At 39.3% G+C, this 23,924-nt stretch overlaps 1 protein-coding gene across 4 annotated transcripts in view; it reads right to left on the reverse strand.

Annotated features, from left to right (window-relative positions):
• Positions 1–23,924, reverse strand: part of LOC124596272 (tRNA 2'-phosphotransferase 1) — a 69,471-nt gene that overhangs the window by 1,010 nt on the left and 44,537 nt on the right. For all 4 annotated transcript variants that reach the window (XM_047135348.1, XM_047135351.1, XM_047135349.1 and 1 more), the window contains one exon: positions 9,087–9,318. In XM_047135348.1, coding sequence (XP_046991304.1) covers positions 9,087–9,318 — 232 coding nt within the window. The remainder of the gene's footprint in view (positions 1–9,086; positions 9,319–23,924) is intronic.

A 23,924-nucleotide genomic window follows, 5' to 3' on the forward strand; every position in this document is an offset into this window, starting at 1 on the left:
ATGACCTTGCGATCAAATGTTTTCGGTTCCCATTGGAGAGGCACGTCCTTTCGTCAACTAATCGCACGGTTTTGCGGTGCGGTCGCAAAACACAGACACTAAACTTATTACAGTGAACAGAGACGTCAGTGAACGAACAGACAGATCATAACTTTGCGAAAATAAAAAATTAAACTTTTGTCTCGAGGGAAGACTTGAATCAAGGACCTCTCGTCCCGCAGCTGCTCACGCTAACTATGGGACCATGGCGCTCCTGAGCTCAGAATATCCTTGATGTTGCCTATCTTGCGCATGGACTACTCAGTTTGTATATTTTGCTTATTTTTTTCATAGTTCCACACAACTTCTTCCTGTTTTCTCGATTGATCTTCTGTGTTCAGTTTTTCAAGGCCTATCCACTGTGCCAACTTATAACTTGAGTGACATTTCACTGTTAATGAAATCTGTTTAATTGAACTTACCTCTGCTGACATCTTTGTTTATAAACTGGGAAGAAAACCTGTTTTGTCACAGTATAACCAAAAACATGTGCCAAATATTCCATTAAATTAGCTGTGCGTACAGCTTATGGTGTTGGGGGTCATCTTATAAAAATGGAGGAAGAGATATATATATATGAGAGAGAGAGAGAGAGAGAGAGAGAGCTAGCTTTATTCTTAAAAATTGTTCTGAGAGTTGGTGATCGTAAAACTCAGTTAAACCTGAACTATAATCTGCACAATCACAATAAAAGACACAAAAAGTAATTTCATGTGACTTTGCCTCCCTGTCAGAATTCAGAGAGGAGTTATGTTCTCTGATGAAAAGGTATTCAGCAAGCTTCTGTCTAACATAAAACAAGAAAATGGGATTCTCAATCAGTTCAATAGAAAATTGCAAATTATGGTTATCTTGTTTCAATGTTGAAAATTCCAGTTATTTTTGTGGTAAAAAGCAATGTTAACTTAAAGCACCATGAAAACTTGTAGTGTATTGTAAACAAGTCTCTGTTGTTATAGCTGCATGTAACTATTTCCTTTGAAAAATACCTAAGTAATAAATTAATATTAAGCTACCAATATGAAAAAATAACAGCAACAGCTATTTATTTTATATCCTAGATGGAGAAAATGTGCCCACACAAGACCTGAGACTACTTGGGTGATTATTACAGAAACTGGAGATAGTGTCCTAATGCTACAAAAACTGAATTGACAGCTTTCTACTTCAACAGTTGCTTAGCAAACCAACCACTACATGTCACCTATAACAAAACAATAAAGAACAACCCTCACCCTAAGTATCTTGGAGTCACAGTGGATCATTCAGTATTCACCTCACTCACTCGCAGAAAAGTTAAAGACCAAGAACAACATTATCCGGAAGCTAGCTGTAACTTCTTGTGGGGGCTCATTATCTGTACAGCAGCCTTGTCTCGTATATTCTGTGACTGAACATTGCACACCAGTATGGTACAAGGGTGTGCATGTCAGTAATGAAGATAATCATTTGAACAGTACCATGAAAATCATAACGGGCACCTTGAGATCAACTCCTCTATCTTGGCTGTTTTCTCTCAGTAACATTGCTCCACCACATTTGAGATGACAAGAAGCAGTGACTCATGAATCGGAAAATATTAAGAGTTTTTCTAAAGAGTATCTGCCCAGGAAATTGTGCTCAGTCCACCTAGCGCCCAGACCTCAAGTCAAATAAACCATTCTGGACAGCTCGTGAGATCCAGCTATCCAAGACTGAAGATGTGTGGAAGGAGGCAGGGAGAAACACCACCATACACCAACATGGTCTCAAAGACCGCCACATGTATGTCAGGCTGCAAATGCCTAAAAGAACCTGGTGTCAACTGATGTGGACACGGAAGAAGTCCTTCATGTACAACTGGGGACACTCAGGCTCCCCATTTTGTGACTGTGGAGCTTCAGAGCAGACCATTGACCACATTGGAGAGCAGTGTCTCTAAAGATGTTTCAATGGAGACTGGAGGATACCATCAGTGCCTCTCCATTTGAATATTCCTTTTGTGCTTTATTGTGTAAATATTGCTGTGAATTGAGTAAGTGTAATCACATGATAAATAAATAAATAAAAAAGCAGTTATTTATTGTAAACTCTTCGGATCCTGCGTGTCGTATACAACACACAAAATCGATTATTTTTCAGCTGACAGAGCAGTAGTGTTTATGCGATGAGGCCTAACTTTGTGCTTTCACCACTAGATGTCAGGCGTGGCATAAATCTGATTTCATAGTGGTTTTGCTCATGTGCACTGACCTGTGAGCCATTTTCTTGAGACGTGCAAATGGATTAGAGCACAGCCAAAGCAAAGTTATTTAAGTATGAACACTATACTTTCATTTCTTTATATATTGCCTTTATTTTAATTTAATCATGTTTGGGATAGAACAGAGTTTTTTTAGATATGACGTTTGAAATAATATCTGCCAAGTTTGCATGTTTTTTTATTTACTGAATCTTAACGTGTCGTATATGACACAATGGGACTGTGGGGTGCAATTTTTCTTTGTTTGTAATTTGGAATTATTTTTAATCAAAAAATTTGTGTGCAGGTTAGTGATATTTGCATTAATTTCTTTTACTATCACAAGCAACTTTGGACATGGATAGTGATACCTCTGATGTAGAAGTATTGTCAAGTGAAGACGATGCTGAACAGATATTTACTCTGCCTGTGAACAGCACTGGATGAGAAATGTCGAGTGAATCTGAAGAGGATAGTGATTACCAGTGTTTTAAAACTGGACTACGTGACCAGTGGTGAGCCTGCCTGGCACCATACAGACATTTTTAAGCCTCTTCCACCTGCTCCAAAATTTGATGCATCCCGGTGCCAAGGGAAACAAACAGAGCATTATTTAGTAAAATATATTCCTGAATCCATGTTTGAGCTCTTGTTTGAATTGGCCATACTTTGTTCATAAAGAAAAACTTCTAATTTTTTGGTGTGTGTGTTGCAGTGTCATATTTACGGTATCCCAGAATACGTGTGTACTTGGTAGACGCCACCAGTGTACCCAAAGTTGCCGAAAATATTTCAAGAGGCCAGTTCTTTTCAATAAGGAACTCAAAAAAACTTATTGTAGGTGAAACTGTGGCAGCAGAACTTAAAATCAAAGATAAATTTTTGAAGGTTCGTCCTTGGCTGTCTTCGTAATCCAAGAATCGAAAGTGTTTCAATTGATGAACAAATGATCCCTTGTGGGCTTCAACAGAAATGAGGCAATATGTGAGAGATAAACAAAACCCATGTGGCCTCAAGGACTTTTTTGTGTATGAAGGAAAAGGTGACACCATCATAGAGGGCTCTCATCGTCTCTATATTGGTGGGAAAATGATAATGAGACTTGCCAGATCATTGCTCGAGTATGCAAGATTTACATGGACCATTATTTTACATCAGAAGGGTTACTTGATGCCCTACATGTAGATGCATGTTGTCAAGTAACAGGAACAATCCATATTCCAAAAGAGGACTCCTTGCATATGCTGAAATGGAAAGAAGAGGGGCCATGCTGCTATTCACTACTCTGTGTGAGGCGATGGACAAATTGCTGTTGTTAAATTGTTTGACAACAAGCCTGTCATCAATTTTAATAAACATTTTTGGAACAGCGATCAAAAAATTTTTAAGCCTGTCATCCACAGATAGCAAAACGCCCACATCACAATGTAGATGATGGTCAAAGGAGGATCATTCTTGCTTTAATGAATCAGTACCACATACTGTATCATAATACAAAGCAAATATGGGTAGAGTTGATTTGTTGGATAGAATGGTTGCTGCTTACAGACAAGCAAAAGCAAATAAGTGGACAGTAAAAAGGATCTTGTATTTCTTTGAATTTGCATATGCTGCAGGCTGCATAGAATACAGGAAAGACTCTGCTGCATTGAGGAAGATATGTTGTCATGCTATCTGAAATTCAAAGCAGACATTTGAGAGTGGTTGATGGTTTTGCAAACAACATATGAAGAAGTAGTGTCTGAATCAGAAGCCCCACCATCAGTAGTCATCCATCTAAACAGAAAAGAACATCAGGAATCCTTCTCACGTCTGATATAGTCAATGATGGAAAGAATCATTGTTGCAGAATGCCTGGATGTAACAGTGTGGTAGTGATTTGAGAATTTCCACATAAATTCTGGAACTGCTTGACCTTCTGCCGCCTTCAACACGCAATGTTTTAAAGATAAGTGTGAGAGAGCCTATTTACTGTGCAGCACCTGTACTGTTCCTGAAGGAAAAAGGGAAGTATCGTGACAGAAGTCACACATTTGGTAGGAATTATACTGGTAAGTTTGGATTTTATATACCACTAGCGTTATTAGGTTTTATGAATGTCGGAAAGAACATGTTCATTTTTCCCAGAGTCCCTCCAGATTGCAAACGGCATTAAATAATGTCAGTACTGAAAAAAAAAGTACAAAAAAATGGTACAAAAGATTAGAATGAAGGATGAAATATTTAAGTGTCCATGACACCTGGAATTTACCACTGGAGCTGAAGAGTGTGTCCTCACCATTCATAAGTAAGAGTGATGCGGAACGATATCATAAATAGAGCCTTACATTCTAAAAAACAAAGTAGAGTAAATAATCAGTGGGAAGACAAAAATCAGAAGCCTGCTCTATGGAGTACAAGGAGTTATGAAAAAAAATTGTGTGTATAAACTTATGTAGTAAATGATTAATTTTAAAATGTGGATTGTTACTAGGTACGATATTAATGTACATAATGATTATGTATAAAATATCACGTGTTCACTCTAAGGAGGGGGATATGAAGTGATTCGAGAATTTCCACATACATTCTGGAACCACTCGACCTTCTGCCGCCTCGAACACGCGATGTTTTAAAGATAAGTGAGAGAGAGCCTATTTACTGTGCAACACGTCTGTGTATGTGCAGGAGTGACGTTTGTCATGGGAGGACAGGAGCTGCGTCAGACAAGCGGCACCAACAAGTGTTTGCCGATCACGCTTTGGAAGCTGTATTAAAAGGACAAGGAGTGTTGCGTAATATTCCATGGTTTACGGTAGTGTGATAATTGTTAAAGAGACAGATGAAGCGTGGACTGAACAGGGACTTTTACTTACTTCATGTATGTGACTCACTAGAGGCGAGACATGTTAATAATTTGTGGTGGTTATTAAACCAGCCATGACATAAAAGTATATTAATAGAGTCTAATGTTTGATGACTCAGTTGGCTTAACATAGTTCAAATATTTATACAAGAAATGGTAAAGTGGTATCCTGTTGAAGTGATAATATACAATGATTGAACTGAAAGTTTTCTACGAGTACCCAATTATTTCAAAAATAGTCTTTTAAATTCCTATAACCAGCTATAGTATTTGGAGAAGAAGCTTTTGTGAGATCGACGTAGCTGAATATGCAGAGAAGAGGGTCGCCTAGACCTGTCACGTAAGTCATCTGATGAGAGAGAAGTGTGAATGCAATCCAGTTTTGCACCGCTCCTCGTGTCGTCAAAACATTTGTGTGTCAAGGGTCATCTGCACTAATTGTAAAGTCCATCTGTGCCTAGTAGCGAATAGAAACAGTTTTAAAACTTACCACCAAATGTAAATTATGTTTAAATATGGTTTGTGGGTAAAAATAACATTTAAAATGAAAAATAGCAATTATTTGTGACTCGTTTTTTCAAGTAATTTCCATCCTGAGACACAATGTGCCACACTGAATATCCAAAATATGGTTTTAAAAATTTGGGGAAATTATGTTGAATGATATGAATGTCTATAGTAAATATATAGAAATGAAGCAAAGCCCAGTTTTACTTATCCTGGGTGTGAAGAGGATAACTGATGAAGGAGCACTCTTTTTCACTGTAGCTGTTTTCCTGCTAGGTTAACAGGTTATATTTAACCTTTTTGACTACAAATAAAATTAAGCATTATAGTCATAATTTATTGTTAATAAAGTGTACAGAATAAGTTTCAAAGACTTGCACTCTCTTTTGTTAATGGGTACTATGACTCAATCCACATCCCTTGAGATTATCTTCATTGATGGCATCCAATGTTTTTAGTCCCTACTAACTCGCTACTGATATTCACAGACTGCGTATCACGTCTGGCTTTACTTGAAAATGGTTTGCACCTAGACCCCACCTGTGACTTTGATTCTGCTGTTATGTAAATGACTAAGATGTAGCCACTGATATACAACCTATGAAATGTGCAAATGGCTACTAGATCCAATGTTGGCCGTACTTAAAGTTTTCACCTTAGTCTGCTGTGATGAATTTGTTCCAGTGTGTCATGAATGTTTCAGTAATTGTCCATTCCTTGGAAGTACAGGAAAAATATATCAGCCCACCCTCCTTGGGGAGAGTCATTCAACATGTTGGTGCGAGAATCTACAACTTCTTAAAGGAAAGTACAGTACTGCCTTTGCATATTTACTTCAATCCTAGAGAATGAAAAAATATAATTGATCATGTGAACAAGATACACAAGCGGCAATTACTCATGGTCAGTTTGCAAAAAGCCAACAGATTTCACTAATTTGAGAGCTGGTGCAGTGTTTCAGTACAAAAGGAGAAGTTCCATCAGCTTTTCATAATCCAAGTAGTAGTATGACACATGCCATTCAGCAGTCACCAAGTCTAGATCCAGTGAAACAGTGGTGAGATTTCTGATGATTGTAAAAATGACATGTACCTTCTCTCTCCACAACTGTAATATTTTTATTTTTTTCTGATTCTGGCAGGTGCACCTACGTCATGGAAAGATGAAACAGCACATTGTTGTTAAGCTTAACACGCATTTTGGTGTAACCACATCAAAGGATATCGCCGGCTGAGGTGGCCGAGCGGTTCTAGGCGCTTCAGTCCGGAACCGCGCGACTGCTACGGTCGCAGGTTCGAATCCTGCCTCGGGCATGGATGTGTGTGCTGTCCTTAGGTTAGTTAGGGTTAAGTAGTTCTAGGGGACTGATGACCTCAGATGTTAAGTCCCATAGTGCTCACAGCCATCAAACGATATCATCATCATGTTATTCATTTCCTTTCAGCGTGCCAATTTGAGCCCTTTGAGCATGAGGCCATATGCCTGGTGTTGGATTGTTGCACTAAATGGCGATATCACTTAGATAGGTCCATTGGTCTGAATTTTCCAAACACTCATACGGATAAAAGCCACTTTCAACAATTACAACTGATACATTGGGGGTACTGAAAATTGCAGCAAAATGATGCATACCAAGAGGTTACTGCAAAGACGACATTCCTGGCTGGAATGAAGGCAACTAAAGGCTTCTCAAAGAATTTGAAGACTGGTGATTTGTTAATTACATTATTCTAAGTCAACAAGAGATAAACACGTACAGAATAAATAAGCAAATTACATACCTAACATCACATTTAGAGATCAGACACTCCAATACTGCAACACTCCAAAATACCTCAGAGCTACACTATATAGATCACTGACACAAAATCCAGCTGTGGAATGTGGTAGCCAAAATCAAACTTGGAACAAGATACTCCAGAAGCTTGCAACAGTCCTGTTGTTACACCTGGCTAAACACTGTTTACACTAAAATAAATGACACAGCTCCCAAAAAAATGCAGGGGCTACTGGTTTTTAATAATATTTCATACCATCAATAAGAAGATCACGGTCATTGCTGAATGAATGGGTGTTCAAGAATAAAAAACAACCTAGAATTACCAATTCATTCAAAATTTTCATTATCAGAAAACCGGCAACTGAGTTCTAGAAAATCATCGTGGTGAACAACAATCCTTCTGCAGAACAGTCACTTCGATGTGTAAGAAGCCTCGAGCAATCAATGGCAGGATTAAACTTCCTTGATGCATCACCAACTAATTAAAACTGCCTGGGAGCAACTAACAGGTTTTCATCTACCCCAATGACACTGGTGCATACTATGTGGATCAGAACTGACCGTGGCAGATGTGGAGCATTGCTGCACCAATGAGGATGGAAGTCCTCTCCTGAGTATGTACACATTGAAGAGCCGCAACCTGTACATCATATAACATTTTAACATTCTCTCGGAGCATCCATAGGGTCAATGGAAGACCCTCACAATTTGTCTGCAGAAGCTTCTCACTAGATTTCAAACATGGAACTAAAGCTGTGAACTCATGACAACTTGAGAACGTGTGTACCTGTATAAAAATGTATATATTTATTATAAATAGTTATCTGGTATTTACTGCCATCATCATATTATAATTAACTGCTCTGCAGTTTATTCAATGTTTAGCGTCTTGTCTGGTCCTACAAAATAGTATGCAGTCATGTTTCCTACAACAACAAGGTTTGGCGACACAAAACATTGCATGATTGCAGATCTTGCAAAATTCTAACAATTTTCAAGAGAGAAGTTCCCGTCTTCCAGATTCAGTGCAACTGTTTTAACTGTCAACCTGAAAGGGATGAACACTCCAAAACTACATAACAAGGAACACACTTCTAGATTGAAGCAATTTTTTATAATCATACAAAGTCACAGAATAAAAACCAAGTTACCAAAGGTCTGTCTCTTTGAGCTTTGTACTACAACAGTGCTGTTGTTGAGGAATTTCTGTTCTGACAATAATAAAACCTTTGATCATGACCATTATATTGGCCTATCAATGAAGGTTATATTTTTTCATCAGTATAAACATAATTTTCATACTAAGCAAAACACGTTGCACAAATTTCAAGGATCAGAAATTATCTCGGTGTACATGCCGCGTCAATTCGGGATAAAACTCCAAGCTTTCGACCACTACCTCCATGGTCGTCGTCAGGGCTAAAACTGACTGTCGTGAACTAGCTAGTTCACTCAAGAAATACGTCGCGAAAGACTTTGTAGCCATCAGAAATTATAACAGAAAACAACTCACAACTTTTAGTTAAGCATATCAAACACACAATTCCTGCACAACTGAAAATGGGACTGTAACTTGAATTTCTTTTAATTACACTATTCCCCACAGTTCCCACTCAGTTGAGCAGTTTAGTTTGTTGTGTTTATTTTTTGACTTTTAAACATGGACATACAGTATAGTGTTCATAGCTATTTACCTGCAAGAGCTTTTGGCATATCAATGTAGATATACAAATCAGCTGATTTACGCATGCCACTTATAACTCCTTCCTTGCCAGGCTCACCAGGAGCAAAATGAATGTGCATTCTTGACATGCGACTCAGACCTTCATGCTTAATCTTTTCCCAGTGCTTCTTGTATGTTCCATGTATAACCACAGGAGTGTTTGAAGATTCTAGTATTGGATCAAGATCCAACTTCTGTATGGCCTGTAGAAAAGGATTATTAGTATCTTCTACTACAGGTTACGCTTTTATTATGCTGGGAAAGTGGAGCTAATTTCCAAGTTTTACGGTACGGGAAACATAATTGATGTCAATGACAGGTTATTTAATTTCCATGTCTTTAAATAAAACAACACCAGAATAATTTCTGCAACAAAAGGAGCTACATAGTGCTTCTGAAAACTGTGACATATATATGTGACTGTCTTAGCAACATCTGTTGCATAAGAGTGGCCAAAACCTTTGTGATGAACTTTTAAGAAAAGTTTATTGAAAAATAAAACTAAATATTCACTAATCTATCCATGATATAAATACACCACTAGTCACATTTTAAGATGCATGAAATATTTACGAATGATTTTTATTAACTGTTCTTTTAATATTACATGTCATAGTAAGAGAACTACAGCTACAAATTGTCAGTTCTTAATATAACTCTATTTGTAAACACAGGAAGTACCTCCAAAAAGCAGACAGACTTGATCACTTTGGATTACACCGATCAAAGCACAAAATTATTCCCCATTTTCAAAATGGAATGGTCACCAGTAACATAACTAACGATCTTTTTGCTGATCTTTTAATACTGTGCAATAAGGCAACATTGTTATTTTCTCTCTCTGCATGAAATAGAATGGTGATAGTCTCTTGGTTTACGAAACATGTAATTTACCAATGAGTTCCTGGAACAATGCTTGTCACTAAGGAATCTTGTGAACAGTGTGGAAGTTCCGTAGTAATCAGATTTAGCATCACAGTTGTAACCAACTATAATAAATGTGATAATGAAAAAATACAGATCATTGAACTTTCTTCTTGTATAGGAATGTCAGTATACAAGCCATATAATAATCCTTTTCAAATGAGGATCAGGAGTATCAGAAATAAATATATGTGTGTAGCTGGGACCTTTAGCAGACACAGCTCAAGGGGATTTCACAATAAAGATTAAAACCGCCAAGACTTACATAATTGAGACAAATCAAGCAAGTAGTGGCTCATACATGATCCAATGGTATTGCAGTCAATTAAAAGTGCAAGCCAGTGCCAAGGCTATAAGACTGACAGAACTTTTGAAAAAAGATCACTTGGTGACATTTAATATTTAACACACAACGTAGACTAACCATATGCTACATGGTTTCGACTTGCTGTAGATCCTAATAAGGTCCCTTTTTCAGAAGAGGCAACACGTTATTGCCTCATAAACAGTATAATTGCAAAGTTATAAGCAGTGGCAAATTTTGTTAGTGGTACAATTTGAAGTAGTGCTTACACGAGACTGGTTGGAAAAGAACGAGTTTGGTGCAACTTTAGGAGTCTTGAGTGATCACAGGATAGTTGGGGTGAAGGAGAGTGACCCTACAGGATTTAAATGAAGCTTCAAAGCATAGTTTGTCAAAAAGTCTGATAGTTCTACAGTAGCCTCAAGTGGATAGTTTTAGTCAATAGCGAAAAGACAATTTCAAAATACCCATAGGAGGAAGTGAGAAGTAAAAGCAAACACAAAAGTGAAGCCAAAGTTTGTAGTTGCTATTTGATGGCAATAACTAACAAAATAAAGTGCTACATTATGAATCCATACTTCCTGTGTCCTCAGCAGCTGGGGCTAATCATGGAAGATAATTCTAATTTACATGAATGTTAAAAATGTTTAAGTACTGTACTTGACAACAGGTATTAAAACAGCAAATTAATTCTGTGAGGTCAAGGATAAGCAGACTTTTTCTAGAAACGGTGACTATTTTAACTTTTTTTTGTCCTAATGTTGAATGTGAAAAAGTAAAAGGGCTTTGATAAGGAGAGGACACCAGAATCAGCATGGAGTTAATAAAATCTTATCCAGTGTATGGATATTGAACATTTTGAGATACTCTAAGTGAGCAGTCCACTCTCATTAGTTGTAATCCATTTGGTGACCTCAGTTTAACTAATCACAGTAACTGTAAAGGAACTGAGATGGCCACTTAAATGTGCTCCTGGTCAGTATTGCTTTGTTAGATTTATTAGGAAGTAGCAATGCCATCAGAGGGGTACAACATCATTTGAGAAGATGTGGCCATAACATTATGTTAATTGTATGTCAAGAAATAAAACGTGTTTATAAGGAAACTTTATATTTACAGTGTATTAAATCAAGTGTTGCAGATTGCACATTTCAAGAAAAAGAATATGATACTTATAAAACTTATTATTTGGTGAAAAATGAATGGAAGCAAATCACTCTAGCAATAGTGTTAGGCACTTGAATTGTGTGTGAAAAAAATCATTTTTTACAGTGGCATTAAAAGGGAGGAAAGGGCAAACAGAAGGATTTCAATAGCCATCCATAAAAAACACAGAAGAGATATCAAATGCTGGATGGAAATTGGTGAGATAATAAAGACTGTAGAAATCTCAAAATATGCCCATGAAGTTGTCATTGTTGGGGCTAAGGCACCTATAAATGACACTAAAAGCAAAGTCAAAGATGAGTTTTATGAAAAGTAAAACAAGTGTACTAGAAAGCATAAGAATCTGCAAGAAAAATTTTAGTGGAAAAGTAGGGGTTGCCACAGACAGTGGAGTAGTATTATTTTATTAGAAAGTATTATTTTGTCCAAACTATCAATCGCTGCGCCTTGGCTCGGCTATTGGAGAAACAAATACGTAGTCTAGTTTATATTAATAGCCACTAGATGTCAGTTGTCTTCTGTTTTGGTTGGTAACTGTCACAAGTTTAAAATGGCTACTCCGCAGCAGTAATCATTTTGTGTTCTCGAGTTTGTGAAGTGCAGTTCTGTGATTACAGTGCAAAGACATATCAGGTTGAGGTACCAAACCGATCCTCCGAATGAGTGGAACATTCACAGATGGTGTCGACAGTTTCTGGATACAGGATTTGTATGTAAAGGAAAGAGTCCTGGCCACCCTCGTGTTCCTCAAGAAAAGTTGCACGAATTCAAACTGCTTTCCAATGTAGTCCTTCAAAATCAATTTGTTATGCCCATAGGGAGTTACAACTGCCTACAACAACAATTTGGCGTGTTTCGGTTGGTTATGAAGCCATACAAGCTCTGTGTCCTGATGACAAACACAAATGTGGCATTTTGTAATGAGATTCTTGATGCTATTGACAATGATAACACTTTCACACAATGCATTGTGTTCAGTGATGAAGTGACTTTCCATGTTAGTTGTCAGGTACACAAACACAGTGTTTGAATTTGGGGCCTACAGAACCCACATGCAGCCACTGAACATGTACGAGATTAGCCCAAAGTCAATGTGTTTTGTACAATATATCAATCATCTGTTTATGGCCCATTCTTCTTTGATGGAAACATGGTGAATGGTCAGCAGTATCTCGCTGTTACAAAACTGGTTGTTTCTGAGGCTGCACAAAGACAACTTCATTTTTCAACAAGACAGGGCACCCCTTCACTGGAGTTGTCAAGTGCGTGAATATCTGAATGAAACTACCGAACCATGTCTCAGCTGGGCTCCATGGTCACTGGATTTGACACACTCTGACTTCTTCCTATGGGGTTTCATTAAAGACAATGTTTATGTACCACCACTCCCGCAGAACCTGAAAGTGTTGAAGAACCGGATCCATACTGCCACAACATCAGTGACAAAGGACATGCTTGCTGAAGTATGGGAGGAATTTGAGTATTTATGTGATATTGTTCATTTCGCTGATGGAGGACATATTGAACATCTGTAATCTGAACTTGAGAGGTTCGTAAATATGTGTGTAGTGTTTCATATGCGTTTGTCTTAAAGTTTAATAATAAATATACGCATTTGAAATACGTAGATTCTTTTTGAAACACCCTGTATGATGAGACAGTAAATTACACTGGGGAAAGATTAGTTGATAAACGTGAGACTTTGTCCTTGAAGATTTTAAAGGGTTTTGTTCCTCACAAGCAGATCTGCAAGCATACGTGGAGAGTCCTCCCATAAATATCAGGTCAATAACGGACTATATTATTCAAAATAAAAATTTCAATTTAAGAACAAATGATGTTAGAGCCTACAGGGGTGCATAATACGGCTCAGACAACTTTCCATTAGGTGGCAGATGATAGTAACATCCAAGGAACAAAAAACAAATTAAAGGGGCAAATAAAATAGAAGGTGGATATAATACGTTAGTTGGGGACATGATTTATTCCAATGTTACAGCATACCCACAGTATATTGAGAGTAAACCACGTAATGACAAAGTAGGCATGGAAATTTAGGAAGAACACATAATACAATATACACACTGCACAACATTGCATTTAAGTTTAAAGAACATTAGATGTTAAACACTTCGGAAACTGACAAAATAGGGTACAGCAACTAGGCAAGCTCCACTCAAACATCACCCAAACAATAACGATTTTTAATATGGTATATAAAGTACTGGATGATAATTTACAACACTTCCTGCAAGCTACAGTACGTCATTATTCTACAGCATTACAGAAGTCAGTCAGCTTTCTTTGGTGGGTCATTTCATGCAGTTTCTTTAGTGCATACTGTTTTATGCTCGTAAGGTGCAACAACTCAATTTGGTCTGGTTCACTTTGTCTCTTCATCCACATAGCACTTTATTTATATTATCCAGTACTTCACATGGACTAGAAATATAATCTACACTTTCTTCTTCAACTTCATCATCCTCCTCCTCAACTGCTTCACTACTCTCATTTCAAACAGAGTCAATAATGTCCTCATCGTCTACAGTCTCCAAAATCAGTTCCTTTTTGTCGATGACTACCCAACAGCACAAGCCTTCAAGATCAATATTGCACTGTAGAACATGACATGCTGACTGGATGTCACTACTGTTGGAATCTATGTCACTGCAACATTCATCTGTTGCATTTTCTTCAATGGAACACTTGGTTCACCAATTCCTAGTAATGGTCACACTGATGCTTTGCCACACCAAGCCTTCTGAAGAAACAACACACTTAAGATTTACAGATTTCAAGAACATTTCCATTTCCTCATTTGAATTTTCTATTGAAGTGGGCATTTCATGGTAATAATGAGCATTGAGTGCACATATTATACACTGATCCAGCAGTTGAGTTAATACCACCATGGTTTCCTAGCAAAAACAAAGTTTTTATTTTTCCATCTTGTGATTGCAGCACATCAGCAGGTGGATGATCTAGACAGTGAGCAGGGACTAATAGAGTGTCCTCTCTCGGTTTAAGTGACTCTAGGTACTTGCTCACTGATGGAACAAGCTCTTCTTGAAACCAATAGCTGAAAATGTCACATGTCATCCAAACATTCTTTGAATGCCTTTAAGTGTATTGGAATAGTGATACGTATACATTCTTGGAATATCCCGGGCTTTTACTTTTACCTGTACAAAGAGGTTTCAACTTATGGCTCCCCAATTTATTTGTGGCAAAGAGGAGGGTTATTGTGCATTTATACATTTTCAAACTCGTCTTATTTCATTATTTTTTTTTGTATTGAGAGTTTTGGTTGGAAGCAATTGAAAATAAAGTGCCATTTCATCACAGTTATACTCTTTATAATCATTTACATTTTCACCTAACATTACTTTGTGTAGAATTTCACAAAACTGTGAAGCAGATACACTGTCAAAAGAGCTTGATCTCCTTCAATGGTTGTTTGGCAAATTCAGTGGTGACATTTCCATCTCCAAAACCATCCCTTGGAAACTATAAAATATTTGTTGCCATGTAAATCAAAGTGAGATTTATCAGCATAGGCTTTAATAATTGATCCGGAAAGTGGTACACCTTCACTGCTCTTTATTAAAAACCACCAATAAAGGCATTTGTCAAGTTCACTGTCTTTTTTCCTAGTTTATTGCTTTTTCTGCCAATTCTCACGTCACTTTCAACTGTGTTTAGAAAACTTCTAAGTTTGCTCTCTTTTTTTTCACCCATCTGCTGATTGTTGGTTCAGGTACACCACACTCGCATGATAAATTTGCTTTAGTTTTACCTTTCTTCACACGATCAATAACTTTTAGTTTATAGCTCGCAGAATAAAATTTCCATTTCTGTGATGACAAGCACACAGAAATCGAGACAATGAATGAATAATTTATGATCCACATGATGGTTGTGCTCATTTCAATTACTGCCGAGCACTATTGCGTAATCACTTTGTTGACTGCATTACAGTGTTAATTGTGAGGTGTGAATTCAAGGCTTCTGTCCAGCAACAATGCTGGTATGTTGATAAGACAAACTGAAGGTTGATTTTACTTCTGCCCATTTATTTTGGTCATCATTTAGAGTGTTTGTAGATTGGAGCAGTAAATTATACTGCAGAAAGGCTCCATGCAGACTGTAATAAGACTTTTGTCACATTTATAAAATATACTGAAGAAGAGAAATTTGTTAACATCGAGTATAGATTTAAGTGTCAGGAAGTCGTTTCTGAAAGTATTTGTATGGAGTGTAGCCATGTATGGAAGTGAAACATGGACGATAAATAGTTTGGACAAGAAGAGAATAGAAGCTTTCGAAATGTGGTGCTACAGAAGAATGCTGAAGATTAGATGGGTAGATCACATAACTAATGAGGAGGTATTGAATAGAATTGGGGAGAAGAGGAGTTTGTGGCACAACTTGACAAGAAGAAGGGACCGGTTGGTAGGACATGTTCTGAGGCATCAAGGGATCACAAATTTAGCATTGGAGGGCAGCGTGGAGGGTAAAAATCGTAGAGGGAGACCAAGAGATGAATACACTAAGCAGATTCAGAAGGATGTAGGTTGCTGTAAGTACTGGGAGATGAAGAAGCTTGCACAGGATAGAGTAGCATGGAGAGCTGCATCAAACCAGTCTCAGGACTGAAGACAACACCAACAACAACAACTGTGAGTGCAAAAATCATTCATAAATGATATTTTATTTTGGGGGACATACCTTATACCACATTACATACAAATTCGTGTTGTATCGTATCACGTTATATTGGGCTTCTACTGTATTCCAAGGACAGTGGATGCTATGAAATACAACATAAGTAGTTTGAAACAAGAGTCTGTACCATTTCTTTATAAATTACAGTTGCTAAATAAACTGAGGCACTTAGAAGAAGGAATGGTGGAACTTATGTACCAAGTAATTAAAAAATGCATACATAAAACAGGATTTGAAGCACTGGGCCAGCAAGAAGAAGAAAGAAAGAAAGAAAGAAGCAATCACAATAGTGGACTCATAAAGCTTTGAAAAAAAAGTAAACCTAAAAAAGATGTTTTATAATGATTGGCAAAAAACGGGACAAACATGATTGAGCTTTCTACGTTAGAATGGACAGAGAAGTAAGAGAGGATGTCTGTAAAAGGAAAAGTGAAATGTGGGAGGATAAATGTGAGGTAATCAACTGATCCATGGGGGCACAAGAGAGCAGCAGCATGGATAATGGCTGCATGGCTGAGGAAAGAAGTAAAAGAAAGAGCCAACTTGCCAATTATCAGTCTGTTAGAGTGGGAGAAGCATTTTTTTTTTTTTTTTTTAAATACCTTCTACCGGAAGAAAGAACAGAGTACAAGGAAATAAAGTGGAAGACAAGGATGCTTTCTGTCTCCCATGCTCTTTAAGATATATGTGCAGAAGGCACTGGATATGTGGTACAGAAAGTGCATGGGCATTGGGACTGAAGTAGGGAACCAATGTACTGATACACTTTTCTATGCTGATGATCCGGTTGTTTTGGCAAACAACGACGAGGATATAATCATATCTTACACGCTTGTGAAGATGTTGGAAGAGTATAAAATGTTGGGTCTGAAAATTAATTTTGCAAATACAAAATATCTTTGTTACGTTGAGGATGGAAGTAACTTGGAAATTGGCCGACATCATATTAAAGTGTGTAAAATATCCTATCACATGATAGAAGCTGTGACAGATATCCGATAACAGATCAGGTAGGGAAGTGTGGCTGTGCAAAAATTAAATCCTAAAAGTTAAAATGTGTTAACACAAATCCATCGTATAACCAATAACAAGCTACGGAAGTGAGTGATGGGAATGCACAGAAAAAAATACAAAGAGACGTAGAGCTTTAGAAATGGGCCACTTGAGAAGAGCATGTAGAATTTCCCGACATGACCATGTAAGAAATGAGGGAACGAGAGAAGACGCAGACTCCTTGTAGTATTATGGATAGAATAGAAGAAAGACAGCTATGATGGTTAGGGCATATCAAAAGTATGGAAAAAGACTGATGGGCCAAGAGATTACCCTCATGGCAACCACCTGGAAAGAGAAGGAGAAAAAGACAACAGAAAGGCTAACTAAGTGGTATACAAGAAGTTATGGGGGGAAGAGGATGAGGAAGAATGGCAAGATCAAGGTGTTTGGCAACAGAGATGCAGTATGCCATGACAGCTGTAGGTTCCCTACAACAAGAAGTGGTGTTCAGCAAGCTTAAAATTCGACAACACACTTTTTGACCTCTTGCCTTTTTATTCATAATACATACAGGAGAAAACACACTGAAAAAAGGGAGAGGAACTGTTCAACCTATTATTTTTAGAGTTTATGTTACAGTGGGAAATCAAAAATAAACACCTAAAAGTAATGGCCCAACATCAGTGAGGTTTTATTCATATGTTATGTAGCTTGTAAAACATAATAATCTCAGGGTAACATACATATGAAGAGATTGTCTTGGACAGCAATTTCAGTACCTTGTGTAGTTTTCCCTGCCTCTGATGCAGACTTATAATCATACACAGAGGCAACCACAGCAATGTTGGACATCATTTTGGGAGAGTGTGTTACAAGTTATTCCACCTGTGGGTACAACTTGCAAAGGAAAATAGCCAGTAAGGCAGATCAGACCAAGCACTGTATCACCTCGTCCAACATATGCTTAGAGTGGGCGACATCTGAAGATCCTGTTGGCTAGGGGAGCTGAATAAACATCATGGACAGCAGAAGTGTGTGCTTAAGCAGCACGCTTCTGCATGCTAGAAAGTCCTGAATCCAGTCACAAATCTGGTTCGACATTCTGCAAGCTAATATTTTGTTGACTAAGCGACAGTGTGGAACCGCATCCATTGCCTTCGGGAAGGCAAGGAACATGGAATCAATCTGGGGAGGACATCTGTCGCCCTCTTAGAGCACAAGGATGAACAGATCAAGCTGAGTTTTACAGGATCCCATTTATGAAATCCACCATGATTTCTATGAAGGAGAGTTTCATTCTCTGAAAAGATCTTAATATGCAAGTATAAAACATGTTCCATAATTCCAGAAAGCTGATGCCAGTGATATGAGTCTCGAATTATGCACATCTATCCTTTAAAACGGGAATGACTTGTGCCTTCTTCCAATTATACGGAACCCTTTGAAGCCCCACTGAACTAGAATAAACTTCTGCCAGAAGGGGAGCAACTTGTATAGAATCAAATACATATTTCATCAAGTTAAACTGCTTTTTCTGTATTGACTTATTTTAGTTGATTTTATATTCACTTATCTAAATATGTCATTTTAGCATTTATGCAGTAAGTGACAGGAGATACCATATTATGATTTACTGCAGTGAAATAATTTTGCAAGACTGAAATCAGTACTTACCATATAGCGGAGGTGCTGAGTCGCGATAGGCACAATAAAAAGATTCACACAATCATAGCTTTCGGCTATTAAAGCCTTTGTCAGCAATACACACACACACACACACACACACACACACACACACACACACACACACACAAGTGCAACTTGCACACACGTCTGCAGTCTCAGAGAGCTGAAACTACACTGCGGGCAGCAGCACCAGTGCATGATGGGAGTGGCGACTGGGTGGGGGTATGGAGGAGGACTGGGTGGGGAGGGGGAGGGATAGTATGCTGGAAGTGGCAGACAGTGAAGTGTTGCAGTTTAGATGGAGGGCAGGAGAGAAGGTGTGGGGGAAGGGAGGGGGTAAGTAACGGAAAGGAGAGAAATAAAAATAAAAAGAAATTAAAAGACTGGGTGTGGCAGTGAAATGACAGCTGTGTAGTGCTGGAATGGGAACAGGGAGGAGGCTGGATGGGTGAGGACACTGACTAACGAAGGTTGAGGCCAGGAGGATTATGGGAACATAGGATGTATTGCAGGGAAAGTTCCCACCTGTGCAATTCAGAAAAGCTCGTGTTGGTGGGAAGGATCCATATGGCACAGGCTGTGAAGCAGTCATTGAGATGAGGGGTATCATGTTTGGCAACGTATTCAGCTACAGGGTGGTCCACTTGTTTTTTGGCCACAGTTTGTCGGTGGCCGTTCATGCCGACAGACAGCTTGTTGGTTGTCATGCCTACATAAAATGCAGCACAGTGGCTGCAGCTTAGCTTTTAAATCACATGACTGGTAGCCCTGCCTTTGATGGGATAGGTGATGTCAGTGACCGGACTGGAGTAGGTGGTGGTAGGAGGATGTATGGGACAGGTCTTGCATCTAGGTCTATTACAGGGGTATGAGCTAAGAGGTAAGGGATTGGGAGCAGGGGTTGTGTAAGGATGGACAGCGGAATACCATGGTAGGAGGGGTGGGAGGGATAGTGGGTAGGACATTTCTCATTTCAGGGCACAACGAGAGGTAATCAAAACCGTGGTGGAGAATGTAATTCAGTTGCTCCAGTCCCAGATAGTACTGAGTTACGAGGGGAATGCGCCTCTGTGGCCGGACTACGGGACATTGGGAGATGGTGGGAGACTGGAAAGATAAGGCACGGGAGATTTGTTTCTGTACAAGGATGGGAGGATAATTACAGTCAGTGAAGGCTTCAGTGAGACCCTTGGTATATTTAGAGAAGGACTGCTCGTCACTGCAGATGCGACGACCATGGGTGGCTAGGCTGTACGGAAGGGACTTCTCAGTATAAATGGGTGGCAACTGTCGAAGTGGAGGTATTGTTGGTGGTTAGTAAGTTTGATATGGATGGAGGTACTGATGTAGCCATCTCTGAGGTGGAAGTCAACATCTAAGAAGGTGGCTTGTTGGGTTGAGTAGGACCAGGTGAAGCAAATGGGGGAGAAGTTGTTGAGGTTCTAGAGGAATGTGAATAAGGTGTCCTCACCTTCGTTCCAGATAGCAAAGATGTCATCAATGACTCTGAACCAGGTGAGGGGTTTACGATTCTGGGTTTTTAGGAAGGATTCCTGTAGATGGTCCATGAATAGATTAGCATATGATGGTGCCATGCAGATGCCCATAGCCGTACCGCGGATTTGTTTGTAGGTAATGCCTTCATTGTTACATTCCATCCTGGATCTTCCATTGTTTGAAATCAGTACTTAGTGTTCTCTCTATCACCTTTCATTTTGGTGCCAGTATTATCACTGAGAAAAATGTATAAATGAATTTGATCCATTTGATGACTTAACGGAATGTCAAAACTGACTAGGATTTTCATCAGCAGGTAAAATTTACTTTCAAATTGGCAACAGAATGGGCTAGCTGATTTTCTGTCCAATGTCTGTTCAAAAAATTTTTCTGTGCTCATCTTTTACTTATTGTCCATGGTCTACTTTGAAATACTCTACTCCACAATTGGTACACCACTTCAAATGCCATTTCCATTTCCAGAAGCAGTCTTGATATGCCTCATGCTGGACTGTGTGAAGCACTGTGTGTTAATTTTCTTTCATTTCACCTATTGTTGCAAATCTTCATTCTTTCTATGGGGTTTCCAGGTCTGGAGAGTACAAAGGATGAGGCAGCACAGTGATATCATTTTTTGTGTAACAGTCACGCACCAACAGGGATGACCGTGCAGCTGCGTTATCATGATGCAACAGCCATCAATTGTCCGCCACATTTCAGGCCATTTCCTTCTCACATTTTCTCACAGGCATTGCCACATGTCCTGATAGTACCATTGATTAGCATTTTGTCCCTGTCGCACAAATTCATGATGAACTAATCATTCAGAATCAAAGAAAACTATCAGCATGGCTCTGACATTTCCCCTGACCTGGCGAGCTTTTTTTGGTCTTGGAGAACCTTGATCTCAACACCATAACTGTAGACCAACTTCTCATCACCAGTTATGGTTCAAATGGCTCTGAGCACTATGGGACTTAACATCTGAGATCATCAGTCCCCTAGAACGTAGAACTACTTACACCTAACTAACCTAAGGACATTACACACATCCATGCCCGAGGCAGGATTCGAACCAGCGACCGTAGTAGTTGCGCGCGGTTCCAGACTGAAGCGCCTAGAACCGCTCGGCCACTGCAGCCGGCCCACAAGTTATGATTGTCTTAAGGAAGAACTGGTTCTCATTTGCGTAATCCAAAAGCTCTTCACAGACTGCAAGGTGCCAGTCTTTCCGGTCTCTCATGAGCCATGGGATGAACTTGGCAGCAACATGATGCATTCCAAGATTCTGTGTCAGGATATCATGATGTGATCCAACTGAAATGTTACATTCTCCTGCAATCTCTTGGACAGTCAGTCTTTGACTGCCATGCACAATTTCAATGATGTTCTTGAAATGAGCATTGTTGACAGACGTCGAAGAGTGTCCTGAATGAGGGTCATCTTTTACTTCTGTCTGGCCATTTTTAAACCATGTGAACCATTTGTAGCACCGAGTACTTTTTAAACATTCCTCACCGTAGGCTTCCTGCATAATTTGGTATATCTCTATAAAGGTTTTCTTGAGTTTCACACAAATTTAATGCAGACGCGTGATACAACATTCTACTCAATACAGCACAGAACAGACATGCAACAATGAAACTTCAGCAGTTACACATTAAACACAGGCATGTGCAGGGATGCCAACCACATTTGGCTCCAGCACACCACTGGCACGAAATTATGAATGTTTCGGAATTGTTTGAACAGACCTCGTATGTACCCTGCACTGAACAGTGTTCCCTTGTCATACATCAGAGGATGTTAATGCCTGATACACTTTGGTAGTTGCTGCTCTAGTAATTGATGGTGCACACATTAAATACGACTAGAAACAACTTTGTTCCTTTCATTCCACAAATTGCATTTTCTCTCTACAACTTTACAGATAGATTGCATGGTGATATGTGAGATAATGCCAGTGAAAGAAAACGTGGTGAGTGGCGGCTGTGGTTGGGATAGTTTCCAGCAAATCATTCTTGGTAGTCCTCCATAACACTCTGGGCACAACATTGGTCCTACAGGGTGTTTCAAAAATGACCGGTATATTTGAAACGGCAATAAAAACTAAACGAGCAGCGATAGAAATACACCGTTTGTTGCAATATGGTGGGACAACAGTACATTTTCAGGCAGACAAACTTTCGAAATTACAGTAGTTGCAATTTTCAACAACAGATGGCGCTGCAAGCGATGTGAAAGATATAGACGACAACGCAGTCTGTGGGTGCGCCATTCTGTACGTCGTCTTTCTGCTGTAAGCGTGTGCTGTTCACAACGTGCAAGTGTGCTGTAGACAACATGGTTTATTCCTTAGAACAGAGGATTTTTCTGGTGTTGGAATTCCACCGCCTAGAACACAGTGTTGTTGCAACAAGACGAAGTTTTCAACGGAGGTTTAATGTAACCAAAGGACCGAAAAGCGATACAATAAAGGATCTGTTTGAAAAATTTCAACGGACTGGGAACGTGACGGATGAACGTGCTGGAAAGGTAGGGCGACCGCGTACGGCAACCACAGAGGGCAACGCGCAGCTAGTGCAGCAGGTGATCCAACAGCGGCCTCGGGTTTCCGTTCGCCGTGTTGCAGCTGCGGTCCAAATGACGCCAACGTCCACGTATCGTCTCATGCGCCAGAGTTTACACCTCTATCCATACAAAATTCAAACGCGGCAACCCCTCAGCGCCGCTACCATTGCTGCACGAGAGACATTCGCTAACGATATAGTGCACAGGATTGATGACGGCGATATGCATGTGGGCAGCATTTGGTTTACTGACGAAGCTTATTTTTACCTGGACGGCTTCGTCAATAAACAGAACTGGCGCATATGGGGAACCGAAAAGCCCCATGTTGCAGTCCCATCGTCCCTGCATCCTCAAAAAGTACTGGTCTGGGCCGCCATTTCTTCCAAAGGAATCATTGGCCCATTTTTCAGATCCGAAACGATTATTGCATCACGCTATCTGGACATTCTTCGTGAATTTGTGGCGGTACAAACTGCCTTAGACGACACTGCGAACACCTCGTGGTTTATGCAAGATGGTGCCCGGCCACATCGCACGGCCGACGTCTTTAATTTCCTGAATGAATATTTCGATGATTGTGTGATTGCTTTGGGCTATCCGAAACATACAGGAGGCAGCGTGGATTGGCCTCCCTATTCGCCAGACATGAACCCCTGTGACTTCTTTCTGTGGGGACACTTGAAAGACCAGGGTACCGCCAGAATCCAGAAACAATTGAACAGCTGAAGCAGTACATCTCATCTGCATGTGAAGCCATTCCGCCAGACACGTTGTCAAAGGTTTCGGGTAATTTAATTCAGAGACTACGCCATATTATTGCTAAGCATGGTGGATATGTGGAAAATATCGTACTATAGAGTTTCCCAGACCGCAGCGCCATCTGTTGTTGAAAATTGTAACTACTGTAATTTCGAAAGTTTGTCTGCCTGAAAATGTACT

This window comes from Schistocerca americana, chromosome 2, assembly GCF_021461395.2.
Source record: "Schistocerca americana isolate TAMUIC-IGC-003095 chromosome 2, iqSchAmer2.1, whole genome shotgun sequence".
Lineage (NCBI taxonomy): Eukaryota > Metazoa > Arthropoda > Insecta > Orthoptera > Acrididae > Schistocerca > Schistocerca americana.